Source organism: Lynx rufus, unplaced genomic scaffold (genome assembly GCF_022079265.1).
Source record: "Lynx rufus isolate CCGP_SWC_20201006 ecotype Redwood Valley unplaced genomic scaffold, mLynRuf1.p SCAF_2, whole genome shotgun sequence".
NCBI classification, from domain to species: Eukaryota; Metazoa; Chordata; class Mammalia; order Carnivora; family Felidae; genus Lynx; species Lynx rufus.
Genome location: NW_025814834.1, coordinates 123,268,725 through 123,285,517, shown reverse-complemented (window position 1 = coordinate 123,285,517; position 16,793 = coordinate 123,268,725). Strand labels below are relative to the sequence as shown.

The 16,793-nt window shown below is 45.6% G+C and overlaps 1 protein-coding gene across 3 annotated transcripts in view; it reads left to right on the top strand.

Annotated features, from left to right (window-relative positions):
- SLC22A15 (solute carrier family 22 member 15) overlaps positions 1–16,793 on the top strand; it is an 81,133-nt gene that overhangs the window by 44,489 nt on the left and 19,851 nt on the right. For all 3 annotated transcript variants that reach the window (XM_047083645.1, XM_047083646.1, XM_047083647.1), the window contains exons 5-8: positions 1,188–1,317; positions 5,881–6,096; positions 13,242–13,382; positions 15,402–15,487. In XM_047083645.1, coding sequence (XP_046939601.1) covers positions 1,188–1,317; positions 5,881–6,096; positions 13,242–13,382; positions 15,402–15,487 — 573 coding nt within the window. The remainder of the gene's footprint in view (positions 1–1,187; positions 1,318–5,880; positions 6,097–13,241; positions 13,383–15,401; positions 15,488–16,793) is intronic.

The following is a 16,793-nucleotide window of genomic DNA, read 5'->3' as shown; positions in this document are numbered from 1 at the left end:
AATAGCTATTGATTATCTTAAGTTTCCAGGGAAATCATGGCGTCCCCACTCCCTTACTTATCTGACCACATGCTCAGAACACGCTGAAGGTGCTGTGTCGGCTCTCCCTTCTTCCCCCCTTTCCTCACCAGGGCACAGAGCCTACAAGTCATCATTGCTAGAAAATGAAAGCCTGTGGGCAAGAATCCAAGTAAACATTTCTTTTATGGGATCGTCGTAGAGAAGTCTTGTAACAAGATCGCTCCATTGCTGTGGATTGCCCCCAGAAGCCTGCTTCTCCCCAGAAGGGCGGAGAGAGAGGATTGGTATAGCATCACAGGCTCTGTAGTCAGGCAGATCGGGGTATGGTCTCAGGCATGCTGTGCACAGCTCCGTGCCCTAGCAGTGGCATCCAACCTCTCTGTGCTGCTTCCTCTTTGTGCATGGTCCACAATGCCACCTGCTTTGTAGGACAATGTATGTAATACATTTATTAATACACGATAAATAGTAGCTATTACCGCTACCGATGGTGATGGTAGTAATTATAAAAAGTGTGTCCGAGGTATAAATTCACAAGTATATTGAGCAAAGCTAGTGGGCCTACTTCCCGTCTCAGCATTTATTTCAAAAAACGTAGGATTTTTTTTTTTTTAATAATCCCATGGTTGATTTTTTTCCATCAGGGTGCTGGCGAAAATCCATGTGTCATGGAGACAGACAAGAAACAAATAGAAAATGTCATATATCTGGTGATAATAAATGAAGTAGGGAAGGGCAGTTGGGAGAGCTGAGGAGTAGCCTGTGATTTAAAATAAGGATTTGAGGCACAGCCCTGTGATAAGATGAAGTCCCACTGCTGCAATCATCTCATGACCTAAAAACCTTACCACCATCCAGGAAAACATCGTCTAAGCTTCAGCACATGCTCAGGCAGATGTCAACACAGCCTTCAATGCAGAAGGCATTTGGACAAACCCTTACAAGTCATCTTGACCACATGTCATTCATATTTTTCACCTGTCCTTCCTCTTTTTCCACTAACTTGCTGGCCTCTCTTCCACTTTTATCATCTGATACTCAATATTTGCGTAGGATTTTCTTTCCTGTTGATGTCTCCCAAGGAAGGCATTGGCTTGTGACTTGGGTTGGAGAAGGTGACGGGGAGGGTGCCGTCTCCAGTAACAGGCGTCTCTTCCCTGAATTAGGATCGATCGGTGGCCTCTTCTTCGCGGTTGGCATCGCCCAGTATGCCCTGTTGGGATACTTCATCCGCTCCTGGAGGACCCTCGCCGTTCTGGTTAACCTGCAGGGAACAGTGGTCTTCCTCCTATCTTTGTAAGTAGTTTTTCCTCTAAGAGGTTTAATACGCAGAAGGAATGTCTTAAGAGGATGCGGGTCAATGAGTGGCGTTATTCCCTTTCAGGAGTTTACCTGAACTGACTTTGGTGAAGAGCTAAATTCCACAAGTGCTCCAAAGCTTGGCAGATGCTGGGAGGAGAGATGCTTAATTAATTCAGAATGCAGGTATCCCTTATTTGAAGTAACCTCTCCGTAGACCATATTTGAACCTTCGAGTTGTTGACCCAGGGTACCCATTTCTTTTTTAACCTAATGCCTCAAGCGTAAAGATCTTCAGGCTGGATCAGATCACGTGCTAGGTGTATGGCCCAGGTACGATACCACAGGACACTCCATCCGTATCCAATGCGTAGTGGCACCTCTTTATCCTGCGCGTGACTGTTATCTCAGGGCCTCTAAACGTGGGCGCGGGCAGATTCTCACATATGGCAGAAACCCGTAGGGTGGATGGGCTCAATGCCTGGTCAGGGCAGGGCGCTCCAAACAACTTGCCCAAATGCTCCACTGTGGTGCTCTAAATGCAGGAGGTGAGCCACCAACGTAGAGCTATCTTATCAGTGCTTTTTCCCCACAGCAGACACTTTATTGTTTATTATATAATGTATATCACATAATATAGAATACAGGAATGTTATTTATTAACATTTTTCCCCAAATAGAGTCCGGTAACAATAAAACAGATATTTCAGAGACATTTACAGAGTTCTCCGTAAAATTAACATTAAATGCTGACCATCTTGCTGGCGCTAAGGAACCCAGTTTTGCCTGTAAATACCGTCCTGCATTCGGATCTTTAGTCGCAAAGTAATACTTGGTTCATCTCTTATTTCATCAGTTTAATGATGTGCTTAAGAAGTTCGAGTTTTTAATTTTACTTCACTAGAAGTTGCAATGTGCTTGTGAAAAGCTGTCTCCTGAGGTTTCAGACCTCTGATTTGAACCATTAAAATCTTTGGAATAAATGAAACTTTCAGCCGGCGGTCCCAGCTTCTATGCCGTAAAATGAGGGATAACTGTAGTAGAATTTTCCTTCAGATACATCTTTAACGTAGTAGTTCTTTCTTCAAGTTCTACTAATTGAGATTTGGTGAGGGTTGAGCTGCAATCTGTTTCTGTATTCCCTTTGAAATAAGAGAATTAAGCGCAAAAATGAATATAACAGTGGGGCGTCTGGCTGGCTCAGTCGGAAGAGTGTTTATGGCCCAGCGCTAGGTGGGGACATCTACTCACTGGGAAATGAATTCAGGTCAGGAAAAAATAGGAAACGGAGAGAAAAGAGCATGTAAAACTGAAATAGGCCTGGAATGCGAGCCTTCCCACAGTCGGCCTCCAGCTGATCTGCCCTGATTTTCTCCCACCCTGTTTCCCATACCCTGTGTTCCAGACACAGCCGGCTGCATGGAGTTTCCAGCACTCACCTGGCGCTGGCCTGCTTCCCTACCTCCTACTCACTGCTGCACCTGCCCCTTCAACACCCTTCTCTCCATTTCTTCCTGTTTAACTCCTAGCCTTCTGGAGTGCTCAAATTGCCACCCCCTCCAAACTTCTGATCACACCTCTAGCTGCAAGTCATTTGCTTCTGAATTCTGCAGCACTAAACCCATGCCCTTCGAGTGGGGTTCTTATTTCCACCTCGTGCTGGTGTGGAGCCCGTCTCTCTGTACCAGGAGCTCCCTGACGGTTGCAGGCTCTCGGCTTGGCTACATGTCCCCCAGCAGCAAAGCCCAGGGCCTTCCCCACAGAAGATCCCTCGTATCCGTTGGGCAGGTGTTGGCACAAAAACATCTGGAATCAGCCTTCAGAATTAGCTGTCAGCCACATACAAAAATGTCACATTATTTTAGGGTCATGCCTTGTGTTTTTTCCTAGAAACATTATCGCTTAGTTTAAAAAATTCCTCGTTTTCACAGTACTTGGATTTGAGCAGCTTTACTTAAAAAAATCACACTCCCATAATTTACAAAGATTTTCCATCTTCTAAGAGATTCACAGGACATGTTTCCAGCAGAGGCAACATTGTTAAATTAGCACCGTGGCTTCTGAAGTTGGCCCCAGCACTACTGAGAGGGCAGTGTGTTCAAAGACTGCTTTTTCTTTCAAAACACCTCTTGCTGTTTGATATGAAAAATCTGCATGTGTCAGAATTTACATTCCCAAGTCCATCCATTAGCAGATAGGTGAGCCTCTGTATAAGAAAGCTCATTGCCTTCCCCAAATGTGGGAACATGTCTGGTCCTCAGTTTGTGCCCGAGATACGTGCTTTCCCAAGTAGAAATACTTGATTAACTCAAATTTCCAAAGCCTCAATATCTCTCACGTCTCATCTTTAACCATGATTTATAAACATTTTTTTAATTTTTAATGTTTATTTATTTTTTATTTATTTATTTATTATAATTATTTTATTTATTTATTATAAATATTTTATTTATTTATTATAATTATTATTATATATTCTTATTTATGTATTTATTTCTTGAAAGAGAGAGACAGAAACAGAGCATGAGCAGGGGAGGGGCAAAGAGAGAGGGAGACACAGAATCTGAAGCAGGCTCCAGGCTGTCAGCACAGAGCCCGACATGGGGCTTGAACCCACAGACCGTGAGATCGTGACCTGAGCCAGAGTCAGATGGTTAACCAACTGAGCCACTCAGGCGCCCCGATTTATAAACATTTTAACGATAATTAACGCTTATCAACAATTCTGGAAACAATGGAATTTAAGGAGAAGGGAAACATGACCTAAATTACCCAAAGATAATGACTGTTAGTATTTTGGCTATTTCCTTGTCTTTTTTTTTTTTTTTTCTTACCTCCCAGTTCTCCTCATTTTTGATTTTTATTGTGATAGACTTCTGGTAGCTCACTTATCTCTCCCAGGTGTACTGTCTACATTAATCACAATAGGCTTCATTTATGCTCTTTTTTATTTGCATTTAGACTCAGCTGGCGTTTATGTGGTACCTTGTAAGCGGCCTTGTGGATAGGGTCAGTCGGTCCACTTGATGATCGGCAGACCTAACTTCCAAGAGAACGATATTTTACTCGATCATCCACCTTGTGTATTAGTAATAATAACCAGAGGGCAATAAAGAAGGAAATAAAGGATGGCCTACGTTCCTGCTTTTGTTGACAGTCAGATCTGCATGGATATTCTCTGTCCAGCAGCAAAGCTCTGGGAGAATTCGTGCCTTTCTGTTTCCTCTGAGCACCTACTACACAGCTCAATACAAAATCGAAAGTGCTCGGGGCGCCTGGGTGGCGCAGTCGGTTAAGCGTCCGACTTCAGCCAGGTCACGATCTCGCGGTCAGGGAGTTCGAGCCCCGCGTCAGGCTCTGGGCTGATGGCTCAGAGCCTGGAGCCTGTTTCCGATTCTGTGTCTCCCTCTCTCTCTGCCCCTCCCCCGTTCATGCTCTGTCTCTCTCTGTCCCAAGAATAAATAAAAACGTTGAAAAAAAAAAATTAAAAAAACAAAATCGAAAGTGCTCAACAAATGGTTATCGACCGACTGGCTGTCCGTGAAGTTCCAAATTCTGTGGGTTTTGTTGCCACTTCACTGCCCTTACAGAAGGGCATGAAGAATTCCAAAAGGCACCTTGAATAGCCACGTTTCCTTAGAGAAGTTTCATTTTAGGCAAATAATGTCACATTAGGTCAAAAGGCACTGGCTGCTATATTTATTAAATGCGTGTCTGTGTTCCTATCACAGTTTGGCCTTTCACAAGTCCTCGGTCCTCTAGAAGTGTGCACACGGCTGTGAGAGGAGACACATCATAGTTAAGTCTTGGAACTATTGGAAAATACCAGTGGTGACATCACTGACATTCAGTATTCAATAGAAAAGAATTGTTGTTATGTAACTGAAAGTTAACCAGGAGATGACTTTTATTCTTTAAGATCTTGTGGGGGGGGGGCAGGAAATATCCTGAGGACATATTAAAGCAAGTGTATCAGCTAATTCGAGTATTTTGAAGGTGGAAATGCTCAAAAGTAGCTGAGATGGGATAAACCCTGTTTAATTTTCATGTAGAATCTTAAAATAATCTCTGCCTTCTTAATAACATATCACTATGTTAAAAACACTTTTTAAAAATTTATTTTTTTCTGATAAGACGAGAAATATTTTTATCTTGTGAAGCTTTGTCAGAACTTAAACACCTGTTCACTCTGTGGTACTGTTCTAACTCATGGCTATGATTTAGAGCTCTCTCTCCGACCTGTGCTTTATGAAAAATTTGAATTTTTCAGTATTCTAGGCTTAACTTGCCATTTATCTATTAAAATTTATTCAAAAGGAAATGCATACTGCTTACTTTTTTTTTTTTCTGCTGTTTTGGAAGTGTGTTCTTGGTTTCCATTCGTAAAGCAGACCACTGTTTAACACTGGCACACTGTTGAAGGGGACCCCCCCCCCATGTCATTGGGAGAGTTGGTTTTAAACCTCATGTGGAATCCGGTTGTGGTGAGGAAATCTACATGCTCCTTCCTGTGCCCGTGTACCTATATGAATATACAGCCTTTAATGACGTCTCTTTCAGATTCATTCCTGAATCACCTCGTTGGTTATACTCCCAGGGTCGGCTGAGTGAGGCTGAAGCGGCTCTGTACCTCATTGCCAAGAGGAACCACAAGCTCAAGTGTACGTTCTCACTAACACATCCGGCCAGCAGGAGCTACAGGGAGACCGGAAGTTTCCTGGATCTCTTCCGTTACCGGATCCTCTTGGGGCACACGCTGACCCTGATGTTCATCTGGTAATTATATCTAGGGGGTGTTGTCTTGATCTTCAACTCAGGGTGCTAGAGGTCTGTTGATGACGTCCTTCTACAGGGCGACAGAAAACGTAATCTGATTTGTCAGCCTGACGTTTTCATGAAAACAAGTTTTGTGTCTTGATGCCTGCGTCGTGCTCACCTCTGCTTTTGCAGCACCCTCCCTGTCCAGGAGGAACCGATGGGGCCTGACAGCAGGTCCATTGAACTTGAATAAACAGACAGCAGAAACACATCTGTGCTTCTGAGCTATTTAATGTAAATATTTAAGAACCGCCCTCCCCCACCTCTAAAAAAAAGGAAAGTAAGAAAGCATATTAGAAACAGAAGAGTTTCTAAATAGGAGTTTAAAATACCAACTTTGGTTTGGCATCGAGTGGTCAGATAGCACATTCTGTGGCATTCCCGCTCACTCACTCACTCACGGGGGTGGGCGGTGTTGTTCCTTGCCCTGATGGGATCCTGGGAGTGTGAAATGACGGACCTGAAGCCACTTGAATAGCTCATTCCTACCTGCCTCTCAGAATGCTCTCGGCATCCATGTAAATTGCATCGAACGACTGAAGATGGTCCCATTTGCAGAATGACGTGGGAAGGGGTCAAGTGGATGGCAGTACTTGCGTACTGTATAGACATACCACGTTTTACTATGCTTCTCAGATGCCGCGTTTTTTACGGTGGAAGGCGTGTGCCAGCGCTGCGGCAAGCGACTCTGTTGGTACCGTTTTCCAACGGTATTTGTTTGCTTCACGGCTCTGTGTCGAACTTTGTCATTATTGTTACATTTGCCATGGTGATCTGTGATCAGTGCTCTTCAGTGTTACTACTGTGATGTTTTGGGGCACCACGAACCATACCCATAGAAGAGAGTAAACCTAATAAATGTTGTGTGTGTTCCGACTCCACTGACTGGCCGTTCCCCCATCTCTCTTCTTTGGGACCCCTCTCCTCCTGGAAACATGACAATACTGGGATTAGGCCAGTTAATAACCCTACAGTGGTCTCCAGGTGTCCAAATGAAAAGAAGAATCACACACCTCTCACTTTAAGTCAAAAGCTAGAAATGACGCAGCTTTGAGGAAGGCAGGTTGAAAGCCAAGGTAAGCCAAAAGCTAGGCTTCTCGTGCTGACCAGTTAGCCACACTGTGAACGAAGGAAAAGTTCTGGAAGGAAGTGAGAAGAGCCACTCCAGTGAACACATGAATGATAAAGCAAAACAGCCTGATTGCTGATACGGAGAAAGTTTGAGTGGTCTGGAGAGATGATCAGAGCAGCCACAACGTTCCCTTAAGCCAAAGCCTGGTACAGAGCAACACCCTCTCTCCCATTCTATGAAGGCTGGGAGGTGAGGAAGCTGCAGAAGGAAAGTCTGAAGCTAGCAGAGGTTAGATCATGAGGTTTAAGGAAAGAAGCCATCTCCACAGTATAAAAGTGCACAGTGAAGCAGCCAGCAGGTGCTGGTGTAGAAGCTCCAGCAAGTTCTCCAGAAGATCCAGCTAAGACCATTCATGAAGGTGGCTACACTACCCACTAGATTTCCACGTAGATGAAACAGGCTTTGTTTGGAAGAAGATGCCATGTAGGACTTTTATGGCTAGAGAGGAGAAGTCAATGCCTGGCTTCAAAGGGCAGGCTGACTCTTGCTAGAGGCTAATGCAGTTGGTGACTTTAAGTGGAAGCCAGTGCTCAGTGACCATTCTGAAAATTCTAGGGCCCTGAAGAACTATGCTAAATCTGGGGGTGCCTGGGTGGCTCCGTCGGTTAAGTGTCTGACTCTTGATTTCAGCTCAGGCCATGAACTTGCGGTTTGTGAGTTCGAGCCCTGCATCGGGCTCCTCACTGACAGGGTGGAGCCTGCTTGGAATTCTCTCTCTCTCCCTCTCTCTTTGCCCCTCCTCTGCTCACACACTCTCTCTCTCTTGCTCTCAAAATAAATAAATAAACTAAAAAAAAAAAGAATTATGCTAAATCTATTCTGCCTGTGCTCTGTAAATGTAATAACCAAGCATGGATGATAGCACATCTGTTTGCAGTATGGTTTACTAAATTTTTAAGCCCGCCATTGAGACCTACTGCTCAGAAAAAAAGATTCTGGGGTGCCTGGGTGGCCCAGTTGGTTGGGAGTTGAGCTCTTGATTTCGGCTTGGGTCATGAACTCATGGTTCGTGAGATCGAGCCCCATGTGGGGCTCTTAGCTGACAGTATGGAGCCTGCTTGAGATTCTCTCTCCCCCCCCCCTCTCTGCCCCTCCCCCACTGTCACACACATGCTCGCTCTCTCTTTCTCTCTCTCAATATAAATAAGTAAACCTTAAAAATGATTTTAAAAAAGATTCTTTTCAAAATATTACTGCTAATTGATAACACACCTCGTCCACCCAAGAGCTCAGATGGAGATGTGCAATGAGATTGATGTTGGTTTCATGCCTGCTAATACAACCTTCTCCAGCCCATGGATCCAGGAGTAATTTCAACTTTCAGTAATTTCGATCTTATTTAAGACATACATTTCGTAAGGATATCGGTGCCATCGATAGTGATGCCTCTGATGGATCTGGGCAAAATAAATGGAAAACCTCCTGGAAAGGATTCACTATTCCTAGATGCCATTGTGAACATATGTGATTCATGGGAAGAGGTCACGATATCAACATTAACAGGAATTTGGAATATATTGAGTCCAGTCCTCATGGATGATTTTGAGGGGTTCCAGATTTCGGTGGAGGAAGTAGCTGTGGATGTGGCGGAAACAGCAAGTGAACTAGAATTTGAAGTGGAGCCTGAAGATGGGACTGAATGGCTGCAATCTCATGATCAAACCTGAACGGATGAGGAGCTGCTTGTGATGGATGAGCAAAGACAGTGGTTTCTTGAGATGGAATCTGCTCCTGGTGAAGATGCTGTGCGGACTGTCAAAATGACGACAAAGGATTTAGAATGCTCCAGAAACTTAGTTGATAAAGCAGCAGCAGGGTTTGAGAAGTTAGATTCCAATTTTGACAGAAGTTCTACCGTGGGCAAAATGCTGTCAAATTGCATCACATGCTGTAGAGAAATTGTTTGTGAAAGAAAGAGTCAATCAAGGTGGCAGACTTCACTGCTGTCTTAAGAAATGGCCACAGCCACCCAACCTTCGGCAGCCACCACCTCGATCAGTCAGCAGCCATCCACATCGAGGCAGGACCCTCTGCCGGCAGAAACATGATGATCTGCTAAAAGTTCAGATGATGGTTAGCATTTTTTAGCAACAAAATATTTTTAATTAGGTAGGTGCATTGCTTTTTAAGGCATAATGCTTTTGCACACGTAGTGGACTACATTATAGTGTCAACATAACTTTTACACGCACTGGGAAACAAAAAAGTTTATTTGACTTGCTTTACTGCGATCATCGCTTTATGGCTATTACAGTGTTCTGGAACGTAACCCGCAATATCTCCTCGGTATGCCTGCAGCCTCTGCTAGGGTGCCATCGATGTTATTTGGTCCAGTATTGGGTGTGAGCATCATATTTACTGGCCTAAAAGGACTGCTGTGCTGTGGTTGGTACGTATTTGCCTTGAAGGCTGTGCGGAGACCTACATTTTCATGTGGGGATTCAGGAGAATTGTTTTATTTTATTTTCTATTCTTTTTTTAAATCTTTATTTTTGAGAGAGAGCGCACCAACTGGGGATGGGCAGAGAGAGAGAGGGGAGGGGCAGAGAGAGCGGGAGACAGAGGATCCAAGCAGGAGCTGCGCTGACAGCAGAGAGCCTGATGTGGGGCTCGAACCCACCAACCATGAGATCATGACCTGAGCTGAAGTCCGCCGCTAAACCGACTGAGCCACCCAGCCTCCCCAAGGAGAATAATTTTATATGAAAGTGATCTTAGGTACACAGCTGTAAAGAACAGCAGATTGAGAACAAGAAGGTGTGAATATATTTTTCCATATCGTGATTCTCCCTGGCTGCCACCTGTGTGATCAGGTCACACCCACTGCCACCTTCCCCACAGACCCAGCACAGTGCTGGAATATCGCAGATGCATAATAAGTGTTCACCAGGGGACCCAAGCTTGGAGGCGTGGAGATTAAGGGAACCATTAAAAGCCAAACCTGACAACCCAGCACAGGAGCAACTAATTTGAGGCTCTGCCGAGTGCAAACACTTAGAAAATATGTGCTGGCGCTTAGGGCTCCGTAAAACTCAGCATTTGCATGTCATATAGACAGTCAAACCCTCTGCCTTCTTCTTGAGGATAATTTACTTCTTGTTTTAAGGTTGTTTGTTCTTTCGAGGCATGTTAACTTCTGGAGTCTGGCCTTCAGGGGATAAAAAACAGATGAACAAACCAACAAAGTAGACATGGAGCCAGGGAGAGCGTCCCTGTTTATTTTATACATTTTTTTAATGTTTATTTATTTTTGACAGAGAGAGAGAGATTGTGAGTGGGGGAGGGGCAGAGAGAGAGAGAGACAGAATCCAAAGCAGGCTCCAGGCTCTGAGCCGTCAGCACAGAGCCCGTCGCGGGGCTCGAACTCACAGACCGTGAGATCATGAACTGAGCCGAAGTCGGACGCTCAACCGACTGAGCCACCCAGGCACCCCGTCCCCGTTTATTTTGTATCTTACACAGCCACAGGAGTTCTTCTCAAATAAACCTCTTCCCCTTGGGCTCCGAATGCTAAAATATGCCATAACAGAAGCAGAGTCATTCCACATACTGCTGTTCTTTCTGAAGATGCCATAAAATTCCGAATTCTTTTCTGTGGATCTGTCATTGAAGAAAGCCCTTCCCCGGGAGTAAAATCACACCTCTGTGTTTCACATCTGTTCTTCTGGTTACTCCCCACAGTGGTTCCTTTTTCAACAGTTCTTTGATGCCCTAAATATACCGTTAAATATTATGCAAGCATTTTAAAGTTTCCTTGGGCCCATAAAAAGGGTCAAGATGATTTTAATAGCTGTAATTGTGCATCCCAATGACCAACTTGCCATTAAGGAAGCTCCCAAGCATAGTGCCCGCCTTGGGACCATAGGCCCTCCTTGCCCGTGCTCTCCCCATTCTCCCTCCCCACGAGAGGGCACCAGATGCCTCGTGAGTCCTGAACTGGGCTTTATTTGAGCCTGACTTGCTGCCATCACAACTGGGTTTAAACACGTATGTGTGTTTCCATGGTGGGAATTGCTTCACTGGGATATCTATTTTATTTATTTATTATTATTAGTTTCTAATGTTTATTTTTGAGAGGGAGGGAGACAGAGAGAGAGAGAGAGAATACAAGTGGGGAGGGGCAGAGAGCCCAGGGTGGGGGGCACAGACCCTGAAGCAGGCTCCAGGCTCTGAGCTGTCAGCACGGAGCCTGACGCGGGGCTCGAACCCACCAACCTCGAGATCATGACCGAAGCCGGATGCTTAACTGACTGAGCCGCCCAGGCGCCCCTGGGATTTCTATTTTAAGTGCAGAGTAAACACACTGATAGATACACCTGTCAGAGGAGCGTTTCTACCGCAGGTACAAAGGATTTTAAAAATACTTTAGAAAACTGCCTGGGTTTAAGTTTGTTTAGCTTACTGCTTACAGACAGGGTTCTGGGGGGCAGGGAACACAGACAACTCAGTGACCCCTTGCATCCTCACTCATGATGTCCTGGCTCCGACACTGCTCATCATCCTTAGAACACGAGTGACAGCTCTCCCAGTGAGAGGTAATGGGAAGTAGCTGGCACCCCTGGCTCATTTGACAGGAAGGGATGACCCACCAAGCAGTCGAGCTCCAGGGTCCCCTCTTCCCATCCCCCACACGTCTCCTGTCCACTGCAGCCCCTTCTTAATAGCCCAGGGCGCTTGGCCCACTTTGCTGTTTTGGCAGAGATGGAAAGAAGGCTTTCCCTTTCCTTTTTGATCTCATCATGCCACAGCTCATCGGATTTGTTCTAAGGAAAATTAAAGGGAAGCAAATGGAAACGTCCTCGGAATAAACACCTGTCAAAGTGAATTGCAAAATGTAAAAACTGATGTGCTCCCAAAACCTGTAGTACATTTAATAGAAACGTATGGTTAGGAAACATATTCATCAACTACTAAGCCTAGTTTCAGGGTTTTGTTTTTGTATGTTCTGTTCTGTTTTATTTTTAATAATGCAGTTTCCTAGGCACACAAGTTTGTATTATTTCCTTCACTCTGTCTGAGAAATCCTCAACCTGGGGCTTCAGGATGGTACTTTGCTTTGCTTATTTAAAGCCTCTAGGCTTGGGGCGCCTCAGTGGCTCAGTCGGGCGTCCGGCTTCGGCACAGGTCATGATCTTGTGGTTCCTGAGTTCGAGCCCAGCATCAGCGCTCTGCTGTCAGCATGGAGCCCGCTTTGGACCCTCTGTCTCCCTCTCTCTGCCCCTTCCCTGCTTGTGCATGCTCTGACTCAAAAATAAATAAACACTAAAGCTCCTGGGTTCCTCGGTTCCCAGACCTTGAGAGGTTGTTTCAGTGCCTGCCACCCAAGAGGCTCTCCCTATGTATTGCAGTAACGGCATGCAGAAATAAACTAGTGGCTTTTTAAAGCGTCCTTCCTCTGCTGTCCCCTGGTCTTCCCTTTCCTGTCTGGGTGTCTACAGCACATACGCCTGCTGAATGTCGGGCGGGGTCAAGAACCTGGTCAGGGGGGTGCAGTGCCAGTCATTTCTGGCCTATACAGGTCACCACCACCGACTCCATTCGCTTCTCAGTACATGTTCTCAACACCATCCTCTCTTGGCTTTCCCCCCGGGAGTTCTTCTCTAGAGTCATTTTGACCCAGCAGTCACCTACGGCAAGGGTTCCGGTAACTGCTGGATTAAAGTAAGAATCGTCCTTGTCTTCTATTAAATGCAGATATGCTTGATGAAAGGTCAGCGTGTTTGCTCTTTCAGCAGCTGACCACTCATTTGCTTTAGAGAGCATCCAAGTGCAGCGCAGATAATTTCCAAGGCCCCTTACATTTGTATTTTTTCCTAGTAAAAATTTCGACCGGGATAGGAAGGTCAGTGGGAATGTCAGGCTCACTGCTTACGACACGTGGCATTACACTGAACCAGTGATCGAATCTTCCCCGGCAGATTCTTAATGTACTTGTTCTGTTGTCCTTCTTGTCTTTTACCCCCAACTGCAGGTTCGTGTGCAGCTTGGTGTATTATGGCCTCACTCTGAGTGCAGGTGATCTCGGCGGAAATATTTATGCCAACCTGGCCCTGTCTGGCCTCATAGAGATTCCTTCTTACCCTATCTGCATCTACTTGATTAACCAAAAATGGTGAGTATAGACGAGTATGAAGCGGACTACGTAGAATACGTACATACACATGCTCTTGTATCCATAAATACTTAAAGATTTTTGTCTTTGTCCACAGCTAGTATCTGTTAAGCACGCGATGGTGATTTATTCTCAGACCAAATGCAGTTAGAATTCATTTTTTAGGGTGGCATTTCTTGGGTTTCACGTTTGTGAGTTTTTACGTAGGTGTTCAATCCAAATGCACTACCGCCAGAAGGTTTTTAAGTAGCCTGTGTGTCATTTGTTAGCCCCAACAGATAGGAGTATTGGCTCTGTGTAGATAGAACTCCATGGACCCAGCCCCTGTCACATGCACATTCCTTCACAAGGCATAGAACTGGAGGGCCTGGAAAGACTTTTCTTCCCTCTTAAGACCCACTCGACTTTGTTGAGGGGAGGAATACACCCTGCTTTTGCTTCTCATTGTCAGTGGGCAGTTTTACAAGGCCCTTTCAAAACTCTTTGACAAAGTACCTTTTCCTCAGTTTCCTGGGGTCACTTCTGTTCCTGAGCGCCTGACCAGGCAGAAACCATCACTCAAAGCAAAACAGCATTCCTTGGTGATGTTGTCATGAATGGCATGCTTAGCGCCTTCCAAAGGCCAAGTTTGGATTCTGTTCAGTGGAACCCTTTCTCTGGGGGCGGTCCCAGTTGTCTCTGCCGACCTCTCTGTTAGTGACCAAGCTTGCGGTCAGTGCTGGTCCAAGAGCCGAGTCAGGCTGCAAATTCAGAAATCCGTCCCCAACACCTCCAGTGTGCCAGATGCCCCTCCTCTATGCTGTCACAGCTGCCCATGCGCACCTCCGAGGACGACTGAAGGTTTAGAAGGGTGCCATCCACGGGAGTTCCCTGTGTGGCTTTGCCTCCCCACTGCCTGCCTAGCATGGTGCCTGTCTGCTGACGGGTGTTCAGTACTGGTGTTACATGAAGCACAGTGTGACCTGGGGACCCATGTCCTGTCCTGTCTCCCAGCCACTGCCACTGAATTCAAATCTGGTCCTAGCCACATGTTAGTTTTACGGCTTTAACAAGCTCAGTAAGCTGTACTTACCCTCAAACTAGGGATTATAAAATTCCCTGGCAAAATTGTCAGAAAAGTTACAGGTGCTACCAAAGGTCCTGCAGGGGACCTAGCGGGTCATAGGCTCCTCGTGAAGGGAGGCTTGTCACTGCCAGTGTCTTTCGCCCAAGCCTCAAGCTCTTCTTTGAAAATGATTTCCCTTCATAAAGTGTGCCATAAATTTCACTTGATTCTGACGTACTAACAAGAAATTATTTTCAGTTTGCATTTTTAAGAGAGAGGGGCTTGTTTTACAGTGTTGAAAATTTGAAGTGCTTGGGGCGCCCGGGTGGCTCAGTCGGTTAAGCTTCCGACTTCGGTCATGATCTCGCGGTTTGTGAGTTCGAGCCCCGCATCTGGCTCTGTGCTGACACCTCAGAGCAGCCTGGAGCCTGCTTTGGATTCTGTGTCTCCCTCTCTCTCTGCCCTTCCCCTGCTTATGCTCTGTCTCTCTGTCTCTCAAAAATGGATCAATGTTAAAAAAAATTTTTTTTAAATAAAATAAAATCTGAAGTACTCAAGATTTCAGTACCGAGGAAAGGAAGTGAGTTGGGAGACTCCATTCTCCATGTTTTATTTATTTTCATTCTCTGGAAGACGGAGGGCACAGCACATGCCTTATAGGTTTATTTTGAGGACTAAGTAAAATGCTCGACAGAAAGCAGTCAGAACCATCCAGAACAGAGCGAACCCTCAGGAACAGAGCAATTCTGTTCTTCTCCTACACACGTCGTTTGATGCTGCCATCCAGCTAGTTCTTGGCGTTGTGATGGTCACATATTCTATGTCCTGGTCAGTCGCATTTGCCACCCATTCCTTAATCAAAGACGAACGTATATAATGCCACTGGGGACTTTTCAGGAGGGAGGTTCAGGAGAAGCCGCAGATGCGTTTACAAGATCCCCAAGAGAAATGTGTCATTTCTTTCCATTGTTTAGGTGTGGCCGGAAGCGGACCTTAGCAGCATTTCTGTGCCTAGGAGGACTGGCTTGTCTTATTGTGATGTTCCTTCCAGAAAAGAAAGGTAAGCCTTTCAGATTTCTACATAAGGGTTCTGAACGGCGCTTTTATTACAATGAATCCCAATATCGTGGAGAGATTACCATATGCCATGCTTCATTTCTATGATTGCATATTATTTAGCGATTGTGTGGAGCATAATGGGCCAGAATCTTGCCCGTTGCCTAAACTGTTCTCTGGGTGAATAATGTGCTTAGAGGTGCGCTATTAATTCTTGCGGGCGATTAAGCCACCATCTGGGGCGTCTGGGCTGCAACGCTGGTATTAAGAGTTGCTTATTTGCTGATGGGGAGGACCATGTAGTTCTGCAGAGAGAAACTCCATCCAGGGTTACAGATTGCACTCCCCGTTCCAGCCAATCACAGATCAGAGGTCAGAGACGCTGGTTCTCAACGGCACCCTCAGCACCTCCATCCATACTCCCAGGGCACCCTGATGATAACAGCGGCAACAATATGAGTAGTGTTCACTGTTGGTGACGCCTGACATCTTCTCATTCTTATATAAAGTGTGAACAAAACAGCTTTAGGAAACTTTGGCATTTTTCTATATTTGTGGCTGTGCAAACATAGCTGCAAGAAAAGGGTCCCTTTGGCATCCTGATTTCTTTCCCTTTATAGAAAGTGTATAAGAGTGATGGTTCTCAACCTTTTTTTTTTTTTTTCTTGCACTAACACATGTGAGGCCTACTAGCTAAAACGTCAAAAAACTGATTTGGGTAGTGATTTTCTTTTCTTTTTAAAAAAAAAATTTTTTTTAACGTTTTATTTATTTTTGAGAGACAGAGCGCAAGCTGGGGAGGGGCAGAGAGAGGGAGACACAGAATCCGAAGCAGGCTCCAGGCTCCGAGCTGTCAGCCCGGAGCCCGACGCGGGGCTCGAACTCATGAACCGTGAGATCATGACCTGAGCTGAAGTTGGACGTTTAACCGACTGAGCCACCCAGGCGCCCCATGGGCAGTCATTTTCAACAATGAGGAGCGGGCCGTAACAAACCCGGTGCTGCTGGGGGCATACGGTACAGCAAAAGCCCTGTTTGGGGGGCTTTTGGATCTTAATGGGGCCCCATCCTGGAGCTTTTACTTCAGGTGGGAATCATTGTGAGGCGGTTTCACAGCTACTGGAGTTTGACAGCTACTAGAAAGGCAGCTGGAGAATGTCTTTCCTGACAGCAAATCACGTATGAAACGCATCTTTGGCCATTGCTTCTCCTCAAGGTTCAGTTGCACCAGTGCCCCACTGCAGACCCCAAAGCCTCGTGTTCTAGTTCTGGAACCCTCCAGGACACCTGCTATGCTGCCAGTTGCCACC